The sequence below is a fragment of the Pungitius pungitius genome, chromosome 21, assembly GCF_949316345.1.
Source record: "Pungitius pungitius chromosome 21, fPunPun2.1, whole genome shotgun sequence".
Lineage (NCBI taxonomy): Eukaryota > Metazoa > Chordata > Actinopteri > Perciformes > Gasterosteidae > Pungitius > Pungitius pungitius.
The window spans coordinates 14,886,524-14,909,742 of NC_084920.1; the positions used below are offsets into that span (position 1 = coordinate 14,886,524).

The 23,219-nt window shown below is 44.8% G+C and overlaps 2 protein-coding genes across 3 annotated transcripts; one reads left to right on the forward strand and one right to left on the reverse strand.

Moving 5' to 3' along the window:
• The first annotated feature begins 508 nt into the window (after nucleotides 1–508).
• Nucleotides 509–2,371, forward strand: LOC134107864 (ciliary rootlet coiled-coil protein 2-like). Its single transcript, XM_062559896.1, has one exon. It carries the CDS (start codon nucleotides 636–638, stop codon nucleotides 2,193–2,195), a length of 1,560 nt encoding a protein of 519 aa, XP_062415880.1. The 5' UTR covers nucleotides 509–635; the 3' UTR covers nucleotides 2,196–2,371.
• A 12,319-nt stretch (nucleotides 2,372–14,690) lies between these two features.
• On the reverse strand, nucleotides 14,691–21,344 carry ormdl3 (ORMDL sphingolipid biosynthesis regulator 3). 2 transcript variants are annotated; one of them, XM_037463809.2, is made up of 4 exons: nucleotides 20,133–21,344; nucleotides 19,185–19,466; nucleotides 18,298–18,449; nucleotides 14,691–17,314 (listed from the first exon to the last, which is right to left on the reverse strand). In XM_037463809.2, exons 2-4 carry the CDS (start codon nucleotides 19,356–19,358, stop codon nucleotides 17,179–17,181), a joined length of 462 nt encoding a protein of 153 aa, XP_037319706.1. In that variant the 5' UTR covers nucleotides 19,359–19,466; nucleotides 20,133–21,344; the 3' UTR covers nucleotides 14,691–17,178. The 2 variants fall into 2 exon arrangements, with proteins under 2 accessions (XP_037319706.1, XP_037319705.1); XM_037463808.2 differs by having other exon boundaries at nucleotides 19,185–19,469.
• Nucleotides 21,345–23,219: the final 1,875 nt, after the last annotated feature.

Sequence of the window (23,219 nt, forward strand, 5' to 3'; positions counted from 1 at the left end):
AATAATGTCCTGTAGATTTGAAAAAGATAATACACCTCCTTAGCTCCTGAGCAACAAACAATCCATCGAATGAAGGGACGGACAGGGAGACACATTTTAGAGATGCTTGAGTAAAGAAAAAAAATAAACAGGCCCTTAGTAACCAAGATATCATATAATGAGAAACGGAAAAGGCTGCAATCTAATACCAAAGGGCACTGATGAGTAATGGCATCCTTCACTGTTACTTGCCAGTCGCTTTTTGCAACATTTCAATGAATCAATCTGTGCTAAACACTACTGGGAAAAAAAAAGAAAGTAATGGTTGATCTGGCGGCTTTTTTTTTACGCTAGAGATTGCAAGGCATCTTCAATCAGCTGTCATGCAAAAATCATTGAGTTTTTAATCCTAATTGAAGTGTTAATGTATTGCCTGAAACAAAAACATTCAGTAAAACCTAAATAAACAGTGGTTGCCATGGCACCAGGACACCATTTTCACAGAGAGAAACTTCCAAGGAAAAACACAAATTTGAATAAAAACAAAATTTGTCACATCTGTTGATCACTGACAGACTGCATCATTAGAAAACTGTTCACCAGTTACTAACTGCATTTGTACAAGACCTTTGTATACTTGTTTCCCAGCTAAATCAATGCATCAGCAGCATGAGAGGAGAGAGGCGCGTGAAGAAATGGAGAGACTCTGGAGGGCAAGTGAACCGGAGACGATGAACACCTTCGGGATCGCCAGTGAGGTTTGCAGCCCTCTCAAAACCAGAAAGGAGATGGTAGTTCAAATGGAATATGAGAACCTGAAAATGTCCCATATAATCAGCGAGCATAAGTTCTCAGTGGAGATCCAGCTCGAGAGAGAGAGAAATGCAGCGCTCCGTGAAGAACTCAAACATCTTCAGACCAACTGGAGCCATAAAGAGGATTTAAAGACTAAAGTTAAGATGTCCAAAGACCTGAATGCCAGAAATCAGCAGATGGTAACGAAGGATGCTCTGCTTCGCCACATGAAGGAGAAGATCCAGACTATGAAGGACAATGCCTCTGAGATGGAGAAGAACTTTCTGAAAGACTTGGAGGACCTAAACCATCAACAGTTCTCAAATAATCTGGAGAATGCCAACAAGCTCCACACTGAGGAGGAGGTCAATCAAGGCCTCAGAAAAGAACTATCCAGGCTCCAACAAGAGCAGGAGGACAACATCAGGGAGAAAGAAGTTCTTGAAAAGGAGGTGGTGGCATTGCAGGACAACATCAACACCATGAAGGACAATGCCTCTGAGATGGAGAAGAACTTTCTGAAAGACTTGGAGGACCTAAACCATCAACAGTTCTCAAATAATCTGGAGAATGCCAACAAGCTCCACACTGAGGAGGAGGTCAATCAAGGCCTCAGAAAAGAACTATCCAGGCTCCAACAAGAGCAGGAGGACAACATCAGGGAGAAAGAAGTTCTTGAAAAGGAGGTGGTGGCATTGCAGGACAACATCAACACCATGAAGGACAATGCCTCTGAGACAGAGAAGAACTTTCTGAAAGATTTGGAGGACCTAAACCATCAACAGTTCTCAAATAATCTGGAGAATGCCAACAAGCTCCACACTGAGGAGGAGGTCAATCAAGGCCTCAGAAAAGAACTATCCAGGCTCCAACAAGAGCAGGAGGACAACATCAGGGAGAAAGAAGTTCTTGAAAAGGAGGTGGTGGCATTGCAGGACAACATCAACACCATGAAGGACAATGCCTCTGAGACAGAGAAGAACTTTCTGAAAGATTTGGAGGACCTAAACCATCAACAGGTCTTAAGAAACCTGGAGCATGCCAACAAGCTCCAAGCCAAGGAGGAAGTCCATCAAGGCCTCAGAACAGAACTCTTCAGGCTTCAACAAGAGCAGGAGGACAACATCAGGGAGAAAGAAGTTCTTGAAAAGGAGGTGGTGGCATTGCAGGACAACATCAACACCATGAAGGACAATGCCTCCAAGACAGAGAAGAACTTTTTGAACGATTTGGAGGACCTGAATCATCAACAGGTCTTAAGAAACCTGGAGCATGCCAACAAGCTCCAAGCCAAGGAGGAAGTCCATCAAGGCCTCAGAACAGAACTCTTGAGGCTTCAACAAGAGCAGGAGGACACATCAGAGAGAAAGACGTTCTTGAAAATGAGGAGGTGGCCTTGCATGACAACATCAACCCCATGAAGGAGAAGACACATTTCAAAGACCTGGATGACCTGAAAGAACAACTGGCCTCAACCAACCAGGAGTCGGTCATTGAGACCAATTGTGACGTCAGCCACAATCTCCAGACTGACCTTGAGGAGGTGAAAGAAGAGAATACCAGGGAACCAGAGGAGTGTGACGTCCACGACTCACCAGCTGAAAAAAAAGGAATCAAGATATTATATAAATAAACTCAATAATAATTGCAATTGTTTTGCCTGTTCTGTTGTACATTTTTTTGCAGTTGAGTTACATATAAGGCCTTCCACCTGTGTTGGGTCTATACTCTAAAACAAACTAGAATTTGTTTAATATTATATATAACATATTTTAGAAAGAAAATATAAATATAAAGTTTGCCCATTGTGTAAATATATTTTTGCACATGATTTTGCTGAGGTTCACCGGCTTATACTGGACTCCGTTTTAAAGAATCAGCTGTTTGACATATTTATTCCATTTCTTTACCAGCTAACACATTCCTCTACTTTTAAACAACAAAAGCTTTAAAAAAAGCGTCTCTGTGGGGGGGGGGTTCATCATTGGTTTTAAAGATAAAGTTAACATTCATCTTATATTCTCACAGCCCATTGATTTATTTAACTAAACTGTTTACAAAGAATTCAGTTCATGGGAAACTGCGAGGCTTGGATTGCCAGTTTTTTAACTTGGCTCTGTTGCCACGGCAACAAGCCAGCGCACTCCCACCCGGAGCGCTGTGCTACAGAGCTGGATTCTGGATTAGCAAGGATATAAAAGTATATATTGACCGGATCACGTAATAATAGGACACAAATAAGAAATGTGTGAATTAAAGTATCACTGCCATATATCGCACATAAATATATCTAAATAAATCATGTGTGTATTCTGTTTAATTAACACATAGATGTTGCCCGGAGGGAGCTACGTGGGCCCGACCCTGTTTATGCAGATCTCTCACCCATCTGTCTCTCAAATAGCACGCATGGGAGATTGAGATCGCAAGAGTCGGAGAGCCTCTACAAGTGTAAAGAAGAGTAGATTGGTTTCCATCTGCTCTTAAAGCTGCCACCTGTAGGATCTGGTGCTTAAGGGCGCATTTCATGACTGACAACAGGCCCTTGGCGATGGAGCTTTCACTTTTCCTTGAATAGAGCTTAAAAATCATTCTCCCTTTCCAGTATCTTTATGTCTGACGTTCCGAGCCACCGTTCCTGATGTGAAACAGACTTGCTGAAAGTATTGATTGGATGCTCATCCGGTCGACCTGTCATACAGGTCGCTGCAGGGCAAAAGGCTTCACAGATGACAGAGACACGTCATCGACAGCGGACCAACGGATGCAGGGCAATACAAATGGTGGATTAAAAAGCTATAATAACAGTAAAAGTAGTAGAACTAGGCCGGTCACCACGGTGAAAGCTAAGCAGTGTATCTGGGACCGTAGGGGGTTTAATATAATCAATGTTGAATCAAACAAACACAGAACTGACACATAGTAGATTCCCCCCCCGGGCGCCAGGTGAGCCGCACGCAGGTTCATTACCAACAACAAGCGCCGCCTGCCCCCAATTAACCCGCCAAGCATCCACTCTGCCCTGCGTCACGGAGACTTGACGAGTCGGGTCTTAGGCTCAGACGGATGAGCCGCGGCCCGTTAAAGCAGCAACTGGCTTCTTTAAAAGCATCAGCTCCTACATCACATGTTCAGACGGGAGGATGCGTTTCTCCTCGGCGCAATGTGCATTTGCAAGAATCCATTTCCTGTAAGACAGAAATATTGTGCCGCCTGGGAAGAACACTCTTGGACGCAGGTTTTCATCCATGACCGTCTGGTCGTTTCATTCGTACCGAGTGGGGGATGCAAATAGGGAAAGTTCTCACGCAGGAGAGACACGTGTCCTCAAGTAATTGTTATGATGCTGCACAGTGTTCTGCCTCTTAGTGCAAGCAGGGAAATCACTTTAAAAAAAAAAAATTGCTTTTAGCGTCATGTTTATGGTGCCGTTATTTTCGCTTTCCCCAATGCTTTGCATTATCAGAATGGCTGTAATTACACAAACATTAAATTGATTTGAGTGTAAGGAAAGTGCTGCTTGAATGACTTCTTAATCCTAACATGATTTTCCTCATTCTGAAAGTTCTTAGCAGCTGTTTTAGTTTTTTGAATCCAATAAGTAGTCAAAAGGAGCACTTTATCATAAGTAGAAATGCAAATGTTGTTTGCATCAAATGACATTTTATTCTAACATGCTTTAACAACATTGTTTGGCGACCAATTACTGATTGCTTTGTGATGGAGAAATCCAATAAACTACGTCTGAAAGAGACACACGACGGCACGCTAACCGGAGGAAGGCGCTAATTTGCCGTTTTACATCCTCCATTAGTCAGAATCAGAGTTCTCATGAGTCTTCTTGACAGCGTTTGTGCCGAAGAAATAAAGCACTTAGTATAAAAGAAAACGGCACGCAAGTTTTTCAGAGGGAAAAATGGTCATTTTCATGCAGGTGATTCAGAGTAAAACTAATAGAGATACCCAGTGATCATCCATGACAGCCAATGACAATTTTTGCTCCAGTGTGTTCAGAGTCCCTTTGGATTAATGACATTTTTTAGATGTATGGCCTCAGAATGAGAGCAGTACGTGCGCGTCTCCGCAGAGCCTCCAATGAGATGTCTGGTCACGCAGCGTCTCGGTTGTTTTTTTTATTTTAAATCGCTTCTCCATTGTCTCAAACACACTTTATTTTTTTTTATTTTTTTTTATTCCCAAAGCGGAACCTGCAGGTGCTCTGACCAGGAATGAGGGCAGTTCAATCATTTCATGAGTTAAAGAGAAATCAATGGGACCCCGTAAGCAGGCCGAGACCAGCTCCGTGACAGATCTGTAGTCCGCAGCGACTCACGCCCACATGCTCCGTTTGCCCATCGAGTGAAGGCTGCAGGAGCTTCATCCCAGCCGGGGTTCAATAGCGAAATGAGCTCTGAAGCATCACATTCATTATCCCATCCAACGCTCAAAATTCAAAGTAGTTGCGGGCCGGAAATCAACGAAGGCCGTCAATGATTCGAATGCAACACGTGTGAAGAAAGTTGGTGGGGGGGGGGGGGGTTATTAGAAAACAACCTCGTTAGAGCTGTGTTTACCGCTCGATCAATACAGACACGACGCACAAGGCCGAACATCAGAGCGACAACTTTTAAGACGCGATCCCTCGTTGAGTCGACTCACAGAACTCCAAGGATCCATTATGAGCGTGTAGCCTCGTTAGCATATCAATCCTCCCTTAGGCGTGCTAAAGGTTGTCATCATGGGTCAGTTTACATCCAGAATTTCATTGGTATTGGTGCTTTGTAATTGGGGACCGACAGACAATTGAAGTGAATAAGCCAAAAAACAACAACATTCGTGCCCGTCATCCCCCAAACAAACAGGGAATTCCTCTGAAAATGCAACCTAAAAAAAATAAAAAAAGACAGCAACAGAATAAGCTCCCTAATTATCTTGCAAAATAAACACATGATAATCACAACATAAGGAAAATGAAATCTATCCAGAAATGTCTGATCGAAGCAAACGAGGCATCTTTCAGAACATAAAAGTGTTTAGAACCGCAAGTTTAAATGGGGCAACTATTTCAGAGTATTTATTGAAAAGTTTTACACACTGATTTGTTGAGTTAAAAGTTGTTTTTTTTTATTATATAATGCCGATTCGCTCAAGGTCAGTTCAGGCGGCTTCTCGACGGGGCGAGCGCAGGACAAAACATTAAACCCGACCATCGGGACACCTGAAGGAAAAACCTCATCAGAGCCTCACAGTCAGATGTCCACAGAGGAAAAAAAAGATGAATAAAGCATTACATCCCCTCCACCCCACCTAGCATAGTCATAAAAAGAAAAAACAGGAGAAAAAAGTTCTTTGGAGGGCGTGAGGATTAAAAGATTGAAAAGGACGCGAAAAAGATTAGAAGAGAATGCGAGAGAGTCTCTGCGTGGCGCGCAGTACATTACACGTCCATGGTGTTCACACGGATTTCATGAAGCCAATATCAAAGCAACAGCTGGGGGGGGGGGAAGGGCAGGCGGAGCCACGCGAGGGCGGCCACAGAAAGGGAATATATATATATATATATATATGTATTCATGCGCTCTGCACGCAGACCAAGAGGCAGCCGGCTCTCACTCAAACGCCTCCTTTACCCTCAATGGTTTCTTTCTCTTCTTGGTTTTGGATTATGAAAATCAATTTCCCCCCATTCTCAGAAGAAGGCCCTCTTAATTTCTCTCACAGGGAATGTATGTTTTTATTCAACTTCACGTTGGGACGTTTTGTTTTAATTGTACGTGTATTGTGCGATATCCTTGTGGGAAGGCAGGAGGCAGTTTAAGGACAGTTCACTGCGGTTGCAGAATTCATTTCCCGTGGAAGGTAATCTCCCAGAAATTCCACTAATACAACAAATACAAGTCGTTTAAAAAAGGTTCTCCATACGTAAACCTTCTGTAATTTACTGGATTTGATTATTGCACATTTTAGATTTCTTCCCGCATCTCTCGAGTAAATAATGCAGTGCAGGATAATAACCAGCTCGCGGTCGTAGAAGCCTCTGAAGCTTCGGATATATTTCGGTGAACTTTGAAGCCACAGCGTTGTTACTGTAAAACTGACACCTGCTGCGACACGTCGGTAATGATCAGAAAGAATTAAAAAAAAGGCTCTTCTGGAAACCTTCTACATTCTTTAATGGAGGGATAAAAAAAATAAAAATAAAAAACATTGCCAGGAAAAAGGGTAACCGAGCCTCCTGCAAACCTCACTCACAAAACTAAATCACTGTGAAGCCCAAAGCCGTTCTCATCCTAACATAAATGTATCTGAAGATTCTGCGGGAAGCCAAACAAAACCGGATAAAAGATACAAAGAATTGATAGTAAAATGGGCACAAATCATCACAGGTGCCGTCTATCAGTTAGCGGATAGTAGCAGGATTTGTTCTGTGAACGGGAACAGCTGCAAAACCTTTTTTTTTTTAAGGAGACTAAAACATATTATACATATGCTCTGATAGTTCAAATATACAAGAACGCCAATGCAAGGGTAAAAAACGATGATAGAACAGACTATTCCGTTAAATATACAGTTAAAAAAAAAAAAAGTACCGCAGTATGTGAAGAATTTTGTCCCGTTGCCATCATTAAGCGTTGAATATTTCATGTCATGCATTTTATTGTACTGAAATAAGGTGGCCATGTGTTTTTATTCTCACCTTTTAATAGTTTGGACCGAAACTAAAAGGTGTCGTATGAGCATTTGCACTGAAGATGTTGAAGCGATACAGAGAACAGCTCTCCTGGTCTTTCACACAGATGGCTGATCTCTGGAGGAAATGATGCAAATGGCACAAAGTGAGACTGAGGACACACACACACAATAAATGATGCACCTCCCCCCCCCCCCCCCAACCCAATTGTCCCACCTTAAAATCTCCAATCCCACATCGCCTCCTTTTTCTTTTGCGCCGTAGTTATAACGGCAGGCTTCGCAGCCCCTCACACAGACGGGGGAGGGGGGCACTTAGCGGGCGCTGACGCACGGCGCCCCGCGGCCGATCGATAAGCGTCTTTGTGGGAGTGACTCATCACCTCGCAGCGGGGAGAAATATTACGGGGGCCCGATTCCCTAATGCCCCCCCCCCCCCCCCCCCGGATGCGGGGCAGCGAGGCCGCGTGATGAAGATGGGCGGAGCCGCTCGTTGGCGGCTAATCGGCATTCCGCGTGTCTCAGGTTCAGCGGTACGTCTTCCTCTCCAACAGTTGACCCCCCCCCCCCTCCCCCCTCCCCATCGTGCTGTATTGGATCGATGCCTTAAATACATACGCCCCCCCCTCCCCCTCCCCATGGCCCTATCCATGCTCTCAGCCACCGTCCCATCTGGGACAGGACGAGTGCTGCAGTTATGGCTAAGTGATGCCGTTATTCGCATGGAATGGAACCCACAACCATAGCTCATCTGCATTTGGAAAGGCTCTAAGGATATATTGACTTTAATATTCCACTGGGCTGAAGTGTTTTATTAAAAAGAGGAAGAAAAAAAAGCTTCTCATCTGTCTGCTGATGATATCATCCTTCAATATTGAAAAGGTGGCAAGTGATCAATCATGTAGGAGTCACATGGATTTATTTTCCTAGTAAACAAATGCAACAAAAGTTAATCTTTGGAACCAATCAGCAATATTCAAGTTGAGTTATTAAAGTAGGCTTACATAATGATGTGGGCTTCAGCTAACTGCAAAATGACCATCAAATAGCTCATTTATTATAATCAGCATTGGAGCCTTCATGTTGTAGCACAATACTTTTGGCACCAAACTAAATGGGTTTGTTTCATAATGGTTATAAGTACTTATTCTATGATTTAAAACCATAATTTGCCAGATATTCTCCAATTTTTAGGGGCTAGATGGGGAAAAACATCCACTAACGTCAATGAAAATTTAAAAAAAGATTTTGTGTAGGATAATGTTTTGTGTGTTTTTGACAGATTTCTCTGATCCTTCACCAAAAACACTCCATGGGCACAAAATTGTTGAGATGGAGAGGCAGTCGAGTTATATTATTAAATGTCATACGAGTCATGAAACAAGCTTCATGGGGAATGAAAGGAGATGGAGTGACTTAATAATATTAAGACAACAAACAACAACAAAAATATTAATGCAACTGGTGGAGAGAGAGAGACCAGGAGGTCTAGCTGGATGGCCGATATAGGATAGATACAATTATATATGTCTCAATACCACCTCATCCCAATCTCCTGCTTAATCTCCTGGTATTTACAGTATGAGGAGGGAGGAGAGAGAGAGAGACTATGGCTCAGGAGACCAGAGGTAAATGTAGTAATAAAATAAAAGTCAAAATGAAATGTTATTCCCATTATTTCACTTGAGACACTCTGTCTATTGACTATTTTTCCATAAATACGGTTTAGTAGGAAAATAAACTTGGACTTCCTAATTAAAAAGGCACCCATGTGATGCACCACAACAGTTGAGGATTGAGTTATATCTTTGGCGAAAAAAAAATATATTATTATTTGGGGAGGAAATGTGACGAGGGCCTTTGACTGTGTAAATAATCCTTCAGATAAAGCAGCGGGACTCGAAAATACAGACGTACAAAGAGATGATGACAAGAAAACCAACCATTGCATCAAGTGTGATGAAGGTTTTCTCCAGGTAATGGAGGCAGGCAGGCGCTCCTACAGGGATGCATGTAGTGTGGGAGGTAATGGGGGAGGTGTGGAGGTGTTTGTGTGTGTGTGTGTGGGGGGGGGGGGGGGGGGGGGTAATCACTGCAGAAGCCACTGTGGCTGACCTCAGTGCTTCACATGAATCAGCCGAGCACTCAGCTCAAGTCCAGGCGGGAAAAAAAAAATCTTAATGCTTTCAAAGAGGAAGAAAGGAGGAGGGGGGGGGGGAGAGAAAGGGGGTCAGGGAGAGAGACATATGGGGGGGGGGAATAGAGAAATGGTGAACGGTTGAAACGGATGATAGGGAAACTGAGAGCATTAAGAAATGGAGAAGAAGAGGAGCGTGACGATACATAAAGTAAAAGGAATGTTGAGTCAACCTGATCATCATCAGGTTGACTTACCGAGATCATCATTTGCATGTCATCGCCTAGGAACTATTATAAATTAGAAAGAGAAATGGCTCTTGGCTCGAGATGACTTGGGCTACATTCAAAGAGAAGCGGCTCCTGGCTCTAGATGACTTGGGCTACATTCAAATGAAGGCATTTTATTAGAACCAACAGTAACTGAGACCAGGCTGCTCAAAGCGCCGTCCTCCACAGACAACACCGGGACGTTAGGTCAGCCCCCCCCCTGCGTCTGGCGATCCCCTCGTGAGAACACACAGCGATACCACCCACTGACGAGGAGCTACATTTAAAAGCATTGAATCAAAACATCATTTTGAGCCATCAACGATTTTGCCACAAACGGTTGGTCTACACACGCAGATTTGGGAAGATCGCATGAGGAAGGCAATAACAACGACATCTAGATACACCAACAGTTTTTTTTAGTAAGTTGCAGTACTTACACTCGCCCCCGGGCAGCTGAGGGATCAAGACGCCAACAAAGAGCCCTCGGTGCACCTCTCTTCCCCCGTTTCCTGTCATCGCTCAGCTGGTGAAGGCATTAAATGTCACGTCTCTGGAAAGAAACAAATCAAAACGTCACAAATTAAACTACTCCCTGATCATGAGAAAGGACGAATGTAATGATTTAACTATATATTTCCTCTGGGGATGCTGTGAATTAATTAACTATGGTGTAAAGTTCTTACCATGTAACCGAAATGCTGCGATCTTGCTGGCCTACACCAGTTTGTGTCCATAACTGTGAATAAATGATTAAATAAGCATTAAAATCTCCACCATAGAATGGACAACTGCTAAAGTTTGGCCTTATTTATAGACGGCTCAGTTTTTTTTTTTCTCCATGCAGGGATTTTTCTGTTTCACAGGCTCATGGTGTTAGAGCCGTCATGTCCCACTGAGTCATAACAACCCAAAAGCTCTGGCTCCGGGTCAGTTTCCACCCGGATCATCGCATCAGCCGGAGAAAAGCCTGAAATCTGGCTTATTACTGCACTACACAGACGCCATCGTTAACATTGTTCTATATTTACGGCTGGCACACACACATAACTTAAACTGTAGGCCATATATTGAACATCTCATTAAGATGATACATAGTATTGAGCACCATGAACTAGAACCAGGTGTGACCCTCTTGAGTCATCTCCTTAAAATGTCTGCTGTGCTGATGTGTGCCATCCGTTGTGTAAAATGGATGTTGCAGTGACGAGGAAATGTAATACTATTCCATGCTTTGGTTTTCTTTGGATTCTAAAGTCTTTAAAGGCGATGACTCTGCAACGCAGGAAATCGACTTATGGTTTATATGCTGCACTATTTTTCTGTAACTCCAATTAAAGCAATGATTTGATGAGGTGATGAGTTAATATTTCCTGGATATTTTTACAATGTTTTAATCATACTCTGCATCCTTGGAAATAAAGATATGCCCTCATTGATTATTAGAAGTTTTAAATGAAGGTTGAATAAAAAGATAAATTAATTTTCAGGTCAAAATAAGTTGCTGGATGCGGTTTCAGTTGCATACTAAAATATGTATGACTAACGATATATTTTATACTGTTAATGTTTCCCATATGTTAGAAATTATGAAGTTATATAATCATAATGCCAATCAAAATAGCATCTCATAATACGGTTAGACAATAGAAAAAAGTAGCGTTGCGTTAGCTAATTATTATTGAATATGCTAATATATTTAACGTTGATTTAATGGCATTTAACTAGCATAGCGGCTAGCTACGCTAATTGAAGCGAAGCTAGCTAGCTACGCTAATTGAAGCGAAGCTAGCTAGCTACGCTAATTGAAGCGAAGCTAGCTAGCTACGCTAATTGAAGCGAAGCTAGCTAGCTATGCTAATTGAAGCGAAGCTAGCTAGCTACGCTAATTGAAGCGAAGCTAGCTAGCTACGCTAATTGAAGCGAAGCTAGCGAGCTACCCGAGCAGCCGCCATATTTCCCCGTAAGCCCGCTCATTTGAGTCAGAAAGGTTCGTTCGTCCTGAAGCAACATATCAGACCTCAGGGGAGGAGAGCTTACGCGTGAAGATGCTACATACCAGAAGACGGAAGACCTCGCACTTACGACGGAATTCTCCATGGGAGTCTTAATGGGTGCGTTTGATTTATAATACAGTCCGAGCCGATGTCCCCTTAGATTTCACTTTGCACCTTTGAGTGGTCTAATGGGGGTCACATCTGGTGAAAGTTTAAATAATTGCAATTAGATTCCCCCCACCTGTTTTGAAAGAAGAAAAAAGTGTGCGTGTGTGTGTGTGTGTGTGTGTTTATATATATATATATATATATATATATATATATATATATATATATATACATATATAAAGCAAGCAAGTTGGCCAATTATTGCAAGTTCAAAGTAGAAGCATCCTCTAATTATTTTTAGAACTTGCATGGCCTCCGGCAGCAGCTGTCTGTGAGACTCTGAGAGAAGACAGATTCAATTGGATGTCAAAGGGATTGAGCTCTTGGGGGGTTTGATTCAAAAAGGGCTGTACACTGTAGAGTAAAATATGAATATTCAGCATATCAGCCATTGAAGAGGAGCTCAGAACTTTTGTCACTCAAAGCAAAGCGATTGAGATCCAATGGCAACATTAAAACAGTGCGTTGTATTGCTTATTATTGAGAATGATTAAAGTTAAATAATTGACATTCAAGGCTGCGGACTCTGAGAAATAGATCACACGCTGCGAGTTGTGGGATGGGATGAGACACAGCTGCTGGGAAGCGAGTTTAATGTGTTGATTAAAAGGCAGACACACACACACACACACAGTTCTGCACTGTGGTGGCAAGTCAGTTCTGTAGAATAAAGCACCATGTCTACATTCGTCTTTCTGCCCTTGTAATTAAAGGACAGAGGAGAAGCCAGTGTTTTTATGTAATGAATTGAGTGAGAAAGTATTTCCACCTTGTGGGATTCCTAGTTCTACTCAAGCAAAAGGGCCGAGTACTTCTTCTTCCACCCCTGATTGAAATGAACCGCTCGGCCTGATTCAATAGATGTGTTGTTCTCCACCCAGAACACTAAAGGAGATTAAAAAGTGACTATACGGTCAGATGGATGAAGGCTTGTCAGTCTGAGTGTGTCGTGAGTCTTCCTCTCACCTGGGAAATGTCCCACAGTGGGAGCTTTTGTCCTCGCGTGTCGGAGAGTAACTGTAATCTGTGGGGGAAGCAGATGAGATCGTCCTTCATCAGCTGCCAGTTGACGAGTGCTGGAGTGAGAAATGGCCTCCAGAGTCACCTCACGGCTCGGAAAATGACCCGACACGTATTCAACACCTCCCCATTTATTCATCTTATTCAACATTTATCCAAACAGAAAAAAGATCTATTGAGATTTAAAGAAGTCTGAATACATTCTGCAATTTATATTGCACAGAAATATTTGTTTCAATCTTAAGATAATGACATTTCAATCATTTATCAATCAGCCTTCAAAACCCACGACCCGACAGGTGGAGCTGGTGGCCCTGCTTAGTTGAAGTTTACAGTCAAGACCGCGTTTTCCCACCCCCCCCCCCCCCCTTCTTCCTCTCCCTCACACAAAGTGAGACTGAGACAATGAAAACGCACACAAGCTAATAACTACCAAAAAAATAACTCCGCAGCCAGCAGTAAATGCTCAGCAAGCCTCAGGTAATCAATGAAGAGTGTTCACGATGACTCAGTCGTGGTGAGATACCCGCCAGCGCGCCGCCAAATAGCAGCGGAGCGAAAGCTAATTAGGCCCCGTCTCTTTAGCGCGGGGCGTGTTTTATTCATGGCGGCCTTTCTGGAGCGTCCTCTTAAATTCATACAGCGGCGCTGCGCATGTAAATTGCAGCGCCGCTGTATTCAAGCGCCGGATGTCACCGAAGTAATCGTAAATCTTATGATGGAGGTGGAAGGAGTGTTAATAATGTAAAATGAATGAATATTCATGTATGTCCCCCCCCCGGGCAGATCATTCTTAAAAAGCTTTGCCTCATCTGGAGGCTTAAACTGTTTCCTCCTCAAAACAGTTGGATCTCCAAGAGAGTCCCACCAGGCCTTTTTTTTCACATTTTCATGGTAGCGTCCGTTCACTGACTGCATAAAAGAAAACATGGCGAGGGCCGTAATCCAAGATGGCGACAGGAACAATCGCCGACACCACGGCCACGCCTCCGTCGCGGCCTATGGCTGCAACCTTAGCTGCGTGTGAACAGAGTTGAAAGAGTAATTAAGTCAAGCTGCCTTTGTAAATCATTACTATTCGTGGTCTAATACACATTTACGATAAAGCACAACCGTGTCCCCTCCACTCCAGACATCAGATCCAGCCAGAGTCACGCGGCGTCCCTGCTGCGACCTTAAGAAAAGTCCATCACTTCCACCTGCAGCATCTGCCGCTCATGATTAATGGATCCCACCGTCGTGTGGTTCTATTTATAGTCCACCCGCATCCCCGCTCAGCGGCTTCGTCTGTACCCACGCAGTCACGCCCCCCGTGTCAGCTGCACATCCGCACCACCAGTTGGGAAAGAAGCGAGATCAAGTGCTTAAGTGCCAGTGGAAGGATGTAAAAAAAGTACTCTGCTCCATGCAAAACCTTAAAGTAAAAGCTGAAAAATATAAGATAAGACCAAAAAGGTTAATTAATCAAGTATTTAAATTCATTATTATTACCATAATATCCGATGTTTTCCTGAGGCATAAATACTGTCGATTTGATGAGGCGAGTATCACCAGTAGTACCAACCACAAGTCATCATGTACACATTTTTACACAATCTGTCTATTTGTGTGTAACAATTGTTTTTTTTGGGGGGGGGGGGGGGGGTTAGGGTCTGTTCCGGTGACGTGCACGAGGCCGCGCATGTGGATGAGCACGCAGGAGTGAATGAGAAAACCTGTGGACACAAAGACAAGAGAGAGAAAGGAGACCAATAATTTGAGCTTCACATTAAGGCCGATGACAGCGGTCTGCTGCCCTCTGCTGGAGGGATCCTGTGTTTGCTCCAGTACTACGTTAAGGAACCACAGAGCTCCTAAGGCGCCGGCCTCTTAAAGCTCAAAACCAAAACATTTTGCGAATGCATGGGGGGGGGAAAAGGTATTTATTTATTTTAATGTAATAGAGATGATTCCACAAACATGCCTGCTTCTTATATTAGATAGAAACCTCGCCATTTCGTTTTTAAGAGAAAAGCAATGTTCCCTTTCTCATAAATTCCTTTAAAAAAAAAAAAGGTTTTGTGGAGGATTTAAAATATATATTTACATTTTTAAATATCTTGTCCAACAGCAGCAATATCTAATTCAGTAAACTCATTAAGGGGGTTAGAAGGTGCACAGTGACATGTTTTATGTGAACCCCTTTGTGTAACTTTGTCATACTGAAGAATTACTCATTTACGTCAACATTAGAGTCAGAAGGATTCTTTTAAACGCTAACTGCGATGTTCATGTTCATCGATAAATTCCACTTCCCTGCCTCCCTCATGCACAGAACAAGCGGTGATCACGTCGAACTGCCTGATGGTTAATACCAGAGTTTATAAATCGACTCCGAGGGGCTCGTCACTACTTTCACTGAATCAATGTTTAAACGAGGCTGCGGTGTTGCGTGACGCAGAGACAGCGCCTGTATCGGCTTGCAGCGCCGGGATAAAAGTGGATTATTAGCGGAGCAGCCGGCGTCGAGGCAACCGGTGTGAAATAAAAGAGGTACGGAGATGTATGGTAACATCTATCGGAGGCTCGAACTTTACGACTTATTGGTGATAAAAGGTGCCAATGAGCTCTGTTCATTTAACTGTTAATAAACCAATATAAAATGCTTTGTGTGTCCTGTTGAATCCGACAAATGTCCTCAATCCGACACGACAACAGCACAAAAACAAGAAAGGGCTTTGAGCTGATGCTTAAAAATGAGTGTATTTTGGGTGAGACAGAAGATCACTGATCAACAAACAAAAGACATCGCGTCGCATCGACCTTCTTCCAAGAGAGTAAGCGCTCCTTAAAAGCACTTTATCAATCCTTCTACCAGACAACAACAGAGCTTGTTTAAGGTTCAGCGATAAATTCATATGAAGAATCATAAATCACATGATGATGGTTTAATGTCCTTTTGTCTTACACAAAAGATGAGACTGATATTTGCACTTACTGACTGTGCCCCGTCAGTAATATTAGTTTTTATGCTACTATGGCTACTACTGGTACTACTACTCCTAATTTAACATATTTCCCATTAAAGAAAGAAGACCTTCAGTCTCGTTTTGCTTATCGAGGCAGCAGCAACATAGTTTCAAAACATTACTCTGATGTTTCCTACATTTATCGGTTTTTCTTTCAACTGTACTTTTCATCGGCCCAAAGAGATCTCCAGCATTTAAGCGTGTAAACATGTTCTAGTAGAAACCCAAAACACAAGTGTGAACCTGAATGTGGGCGTCCTATTTCCCCTTTAATATTATTACATCAACATTCTGATCCGCTCCACGGACTCGTCGGACCTCCGCTGCTAGAAACAAGATCGCACAGAAGCACTGGACTCGCAATGGAGGAAACACTTGTTTTCATAAAAAGGAACAAGAACTATGTTGCCGTCAGACATTCTTACTCCAATACAGAGCAGCCGGTGCGGTGACATTAATCCCTTCAGTACATGCTACTGTATAACCGCCGCTTCCATGCATCCTAAATCCCATCGACGCGCTGGGGGGAAAAGAAGGGAGAATTTCAACATCTGCACCCAATCAAACACAATGAGGCTGTGAAAGGAGCATTAGCGTCTGTGTGGAACTCCGGGTCCCAGATGTCAAACTGAGAGTCCTGTTACTGACATCATGTGTTCCTGCAGACACCAGCCAGGACAAGGGCAGTCCAAATATGGAAGTGGTCAGATTCCGATACAAAGCGCCTGTACTCTGCGGTCTGGGCTCTAAATATAGAACCGTGTGGGTTTCTCGCGTCTCGCCCCCTCCCCCCTCCCCCCCTGCACCATGTCATTAAAGTATTGTTTCGCTCCTCGAAGCAAAGCGTGGCGTTGGGAGACCAAATAACTTCTGATTACAGCCTTCGGGTGTGACACGGCACGCGATGCGCGTGCGACACATCAGCAGAAATGGAACAAATCACAACGCTTTTTTTCTTCTTCTTCTTCAAAGTGTCTGTGAGAAAGAAGAGTATCTGGTCTCATGGCCGCAGTGGGCTTCGGTCAGAGCCACAAATCCAAAAATCCAAAAGTCCTCGTGACGTGCGCTCGGCTGGTCCACCGAAGAGGGGGGGGGGGGCGTCTTCTTCCCCCTCATCAGTACTTATTAATCCCAAAGATCCTCACGCCGTGCAGCTGGGGCAGCTTGGGGATGAGCACCGTGAGCAAAGAGAGCGTGTTGACCACGAAATGGGCCCGGTCGTATTTGGTGTAGAAGCTGGTCAGAATGTACCTGGATCAGAGGGAAATGAGAGAATCATCGGTTACGATTATCCATCCTCTACGTATTAAGAGTACAGAGTCATTATCACGTAGAATAACATCCTGAACGAAGCCCAGGAACAGCGACCCTTATAAGTGTTTATTAACATTGAATAGATGCAGAAACAAGCAGGTTTATCTAAAGCTGAAAATGTGGATCATTTTCTAGCCACCAGCAGGCGGTTCCTGTCCACCGCCAAGATTCAGGCGCACGAGGGACAAGGTTTTTTTGGTTTTTTTTCATCATGTTATGTAAAGTCCAGATAAAAAAATGGCCTTTGGTTCCCCTTTCAGCTTGCAATAATCTTTCACAAGAAGTTTCCTCACTCATAACTCACACAGCTATTTCCACATGCTGAACAACAACGTTGCGACATGATTCACTGGCACAGAAATAGGCCCAAACGACTCTGCTGTGTTCCTGCAAAGCTCCACGTTTTGTGAACAAGCCCCAAAAATGTGTGTCGCAAAGACGCACAGATGTGCCTGGCGAGACGAGAGAGGCGCCAGGAAACTACGCCGATCCGAAACAGACAGCTTGCTTTTTTCTTTGGGGGGGGGGCACGCGCTTAGTGATGGGGCGCAGCCTTTTACCGGGGCTGCTCGATGGGGAAACCAAACGCCTTATAAGGGCCTCATGTGGAGGAAACAAAATGTGCACCTGGTAAAAAAAATAAAAAAATAAACCCCCGGGGGAACCAGAGCGCTTCCTGTAAACTGAACTCTGCTGTTTAAAACGCACAGAGGAGAAGGGGAAGGCAGACAGGGTGCCAAAGGTGGAATGTGGAATGGCGCTGCTGGTGGACGGGAAGCCAATGGGGGACCGCCAATGTTCCACTTGGTCGGGGTACACCTGGCCTACTACAAGGTTTAGTTTCTCCACCAGATTTCTGTATTCACGCTTATCTATCCATCCGTCAGCCCAACGAAAGGCGGAGCTTGGGGTTCACTCACAGGACAATCGGCGTGATGGTGAGGAACTTGCGCGAAGCCGTGAACTGCACGCCGTAGTCCATCTGCTCCCAGTACGTCATGAGGCGAGCCTTGCCCTGATCCGGGGTCTCAAAGGGCGTCCCTTTGACCGCGTGGAGCAGGAGGTACATGCACTGCGGACGCAGAAAACACAATGCGGTCATGGGGGGGGGGGGGGGGGACTCAAGAGGCCCAGAAACAGCGGGAAGCCGACAGTCAACAAGTGGCTGTGTTCTCAGGACAGGAAAAATGCATGATGAAATATATGAAATACTGTTAAATACACTTAACACAAATGTTGCTTCTGTTATCTTACAAAGTGGCCAAAGGACAATCCGATACTTCAGTAAAGAGGCAAAACGCAAGTGTGTCAGGGCAATAGATATTTGTCTTTGTCAACCATAAACACAATCTTCCCTAAAATGTAACATAAAGGGTGTTTTAAGTGGCCTGACCCCAACTGTACCGAACTTGAACTTCTGTATTGTCAAGCCCTTGTCTAAGTGACATATGGGGACAACAAATGCAGCCAACAGGCTCCACTATTATCAAACCATTATGAAAAAAACCCTGGAAAGAAATTAAACCGGATTCTTTACCTTGTTTGTTTCTTATTGTGTCACGTGACACATGTGAAGAGTAGCACAGTGTTATCTAGAATACTTACACACCCACACGGCTGAATATTTAGATGAGAGAATTCAGAGCGTGTTCAATACTTTACCCATTAGTCACTAATTATTCCCCCCCCCCCCCCCCCCCCCCCTCCCCCCACTAATGCTGGCCGAAACAAGGTGACTAACAACAAGTTCGACTTCTCCTCTCTCCTGGGGAGGTCAGTGAGTCGAATGACCCCGTGAATCACTGACCAGGTTGTGGATGAGGTTGGTGAGGGTCCAGACGGCGGGCACGCTGGCGAAGGGGACGCTGAGCAGGATGACGTGCAGCAGGCCGATGCCCAGGATGTAGGACAGCCACATGCCCCTGCTGTTCATCACGCGGGTGTTTGGGTTCACCTCGCTGTGCGCCGTGCCCACGTTCATGGCGACGGCGCTGGTGGTGGCGCTTAGCCTTGGCGGGGAGAGGGGGGGGGGGGGGCACTCCTGCTGCCCGGTGCGACGTGGCCGGATGGGGTTGAACCCACAATGAGTCTGCTGCAAGATAAACAGAAAGTGAGAACTAACCTGATCAGACAGGATTATAAAGATTCATGGCTGAAGTGTCGAACTTAATTTAAATTTTGGATTTACTCGTGACTCAAGGTGCTCAAGGTGTTAAAATAATCTGGTCATTGTATGAAAATAGCTTTTCATCAGTTAAATATTTAATATTTCAGTTGCAGTGATTGATGCGTATGTTTTATGGTGATACATACCATGAAATGATTAAATTCTAAATATACAATAAAAGCTTCAGTTGAATTATCACAATCTGTCAACACAACTTATTCATTATCAGTACATGTCCAAGTCTTTTTTTAAAGAGGAATCTGCCAGCCAATCAGAAAGCAGCATTTTGACCGACCACGTTATAAACGGAGTAAAACGTGTAACTACGGTTAAACTAAGATTTTAATTGTTTTAAAGTAAGAAAAACTGCATACAAGTCCCTATCTGGCTGGAAATGAGCAAGTGATTGCTCACGGTGAACAAAATAAAGCTGGTCATTGGTGTACGCTGCCTCATGGCTGCATACTGACCCTTAACGTGGCTACAAAGACCTACAAGTGGAGTGGAGACGTGTGTAGATACATGTGCTTACATACATGTACACACATGTACACACATGTACGCGAGGAAACAAACATGTATACTCACAGCAGAGGAGGGCAATGTCTTCAACTCCGACCTGTATCGGCACTGGTCCGTTATCACCGTCGTCTCATCGATGCCTTCGGTTACGTAACGGCTCTACCAGCACCGGCGGACTGTGGAGGCTCCGGTGCTTTCCCGCCGGTCATCCGGTACCGTCTCTCGGCTCGGAAGCGAGCAGCTGTGCGTGTTTTGTGTGTCTATACGTGTACGCGGGTGCGCTCGTGTCGACACGGACACTTTTTTTTTCTCCCCCCTTCGTTTTCCAGACAACAGCTGGTGACAACACAGCACGGCTCATGACGTCACGTCACCGCTATTCGTTTGCACAGCCCTAGTATGAGGCTGAGCTTCTTCTTTTTTTACGCTTCCTATCCTGCCCGTATTGGCTGCTGCGTGTCACGTGGCCAAGGCTGGCCTATTGGCGTCGGATGCATTTTTTTTGCAGAACGTCGATCACGCACCGCCCCAAATTCAACGTCACAGCGGAGGCGGGAGTAAAGGATACGGCAGAAAAATAAAAAATATATAATAATAATACATATATATGGAAATTCTAATTAGTCACATAATATGAATGAATGACATATGTCCGTAGGCAATAAAAAAATGTTAAAATTTAGAAAAGAAGTCCTATGTTTAAGAGTTTTTTTTCTCTTACTGCAGCACATACAATATAATACATTGCAAACAATTTGGTGATAGTTGAATAAGTACAGCGATTCCTTAGGAGATCCCTTAATTGTGGACATTCTGGACCATGTGACCATGTGAATTGAAATACATCTTCTGCTTCAGTCGACATGCCAATGTGTCGACGACTGTTCTTCAGACGTCATTTATGTTGAATTAAAACAGCCAGTGGCTCTGGTGGCTCTCGGGTTGACATCAAAGTACGAAACAAATACCAATGGACCCAGGTACAGAGGAGACATAGCCGAGGCCAATAGCCCGGCCCGAAAATCAAAGATCAACAGTGTCATGTTCTCCCTCCCTTGACACGAATTTAGGCCCATAGCAGCCCGAGGCCAAAGGGGTCAGCTGTGTTCTACTTGTTTGTAATGTCACATGACACCCACTGTTTCTAAGGGCATCCCTGCGATGAGTGGCATGAGACGGGTTCGGCCGGCCCGCCAGAGCACTTGTGGCCTCGGGTACTTTAGCCGTAGTAGCTTTGTAAACCAAGAGCTCTGTTCATATGCGAACTGTGCACGACAGAGCTGTGAGATCATTGCTGGCACCAGAACAATGGGCAAAAACACATAAAAAAATACCACAGAATGGGGGCCGGGGGGGGGGTGACGCATACACGTGTCACATTGACAGGATGTCGTCAACGTGTAAGCAGGTAAAAAGAGGCAGGAGCGAGAACCCAATCTCCGACGGGAGGAACCTTCGGGTCCCAGTGGTAAGATAAAATCTTAATAGTCCTAGTGTTTCCCACAGCATAAATGTTGAGGAGCATTAGAGACTTTATTTCTCTACACTTTGGATAAACCTTTCAGACGACACCTATATCCTTGATAGAACCAACAGCACGTATCTTAGAGATTTCAACCGGTGTACATTCTTTACATTTCAGCACTAAGAAATTGTCAGTCAGAAACCATACACTTTTTCTTGGACAAAAGCAGTTTGAATTAAGTCTTAATAACGTAATGGCACATGTATTCATTTACACACAGAAGCTGCTCATGCGGCTCCAGTTTTATAGAACCGTACAACATATGCAAAGCCAATATTTTCTGGCCTTTTCTGGCCGATGTACTTGTAAAGCGACTTGCAGGATGACCAGCACTCGATCTTGATCAAGCTGCTGGAGGGGCCAAAGAGTTCTAACTGAGAGAAGAGCTCAATCAACCCCGAGTCCATTTAGACGGAAAGCTCTCTGATGGGGTTTGACCAGAAGGTGTCACCGTCTACCAACGTTTAAGTGCTAAACATCTACAGAGGAACCAATTATTATATTATAATTAACATTTAGCCATTCCTCTCCATACTGAAAACCTTTTTTGGTTGCACTGTGGTTGTTGATGGAGACGGATCTGACTAAATATACTGTATCATATGGAGCATTTATTGTACATCTTGTCGCCCATGTTAGCCGCTGTTATTTACTTTAAATTCCCACAGACATCTGTGATCTTGGTGAACGGGCGGCGGCGTGGGGGGCTGGCGTGGGGCCAGCGGAGGAGCAGGATGCGAGCTGGAAGCGGTGGACTTGTGACCCAGGCAGGCTTGGATGATAGCCCCGCTGGAAAAGGCTGACGCAGGGAGTCCATTATTGGCCCCCGGAGGAAGCGGAGGATTAGAACACCAAAGAATTTCAATAAAAGAAGTGTCTGTTTGGGGGTAGGGAGGGGCAGAAGGATGGAGGTGGTGGTGCGCCCCCCCCCCCCCCCCCCCCTCATTGTCCCAACAGTGATTGAGAGCGAGAAGGAGGGGAGTGGGACGGCATTGTGTTTGCAGCTCCTCTGAAGAAGGTGGTTATTAGGGGGGATGGCCGAGGAGGGGTGAGGGACGGGGAGGCTGTTGACTCTTCATCTTTGTGTGAACAAAGTCTCCGGCACATAGCCCTCCTCTGTCCCCCCCCGTCCCGGACTCCCCTTGTTTACGAGTGCCCATGAATTCGGTCCTTCTCGGGCGGTGGACCCCCCCCCCCCCCGCTGACTCCAACCTGCGCCGCTGCACATTGTGGGGCTTAAGTGGCCTTTAATTAGGCCGCCTCGGTGTCCGGCTGAAGGCCGCCGAGGGGTTTTAGGCTCTTTCCCCCCTGTGGGACCTCTCTGAGCGGCTCACAGAGCTTCCCCTCACACAGCCGATGGATGAAGTGTTTGCTGCTCTAATGAAAAAAGGTTTATTGGGGGGGGGGGCTCCTTGTCGTCTTTGTCCCCCGTCTTAAAAAGGCCTAACAAAGGCGTCGATATTATCCCCGACACTCTCCCATTTCCAGGACACATTAGCGAAGGATTCTGAGGTGAGGCGGCCGTCTTTGGGCCAGCGACCTCCAAAGCGCCCCCCCCCCCACTCCCCCACCCCGCGCAATTCCTGCGCAGACGCCGTTTTATTTTAAACGGCCGGCGATCGGCATCA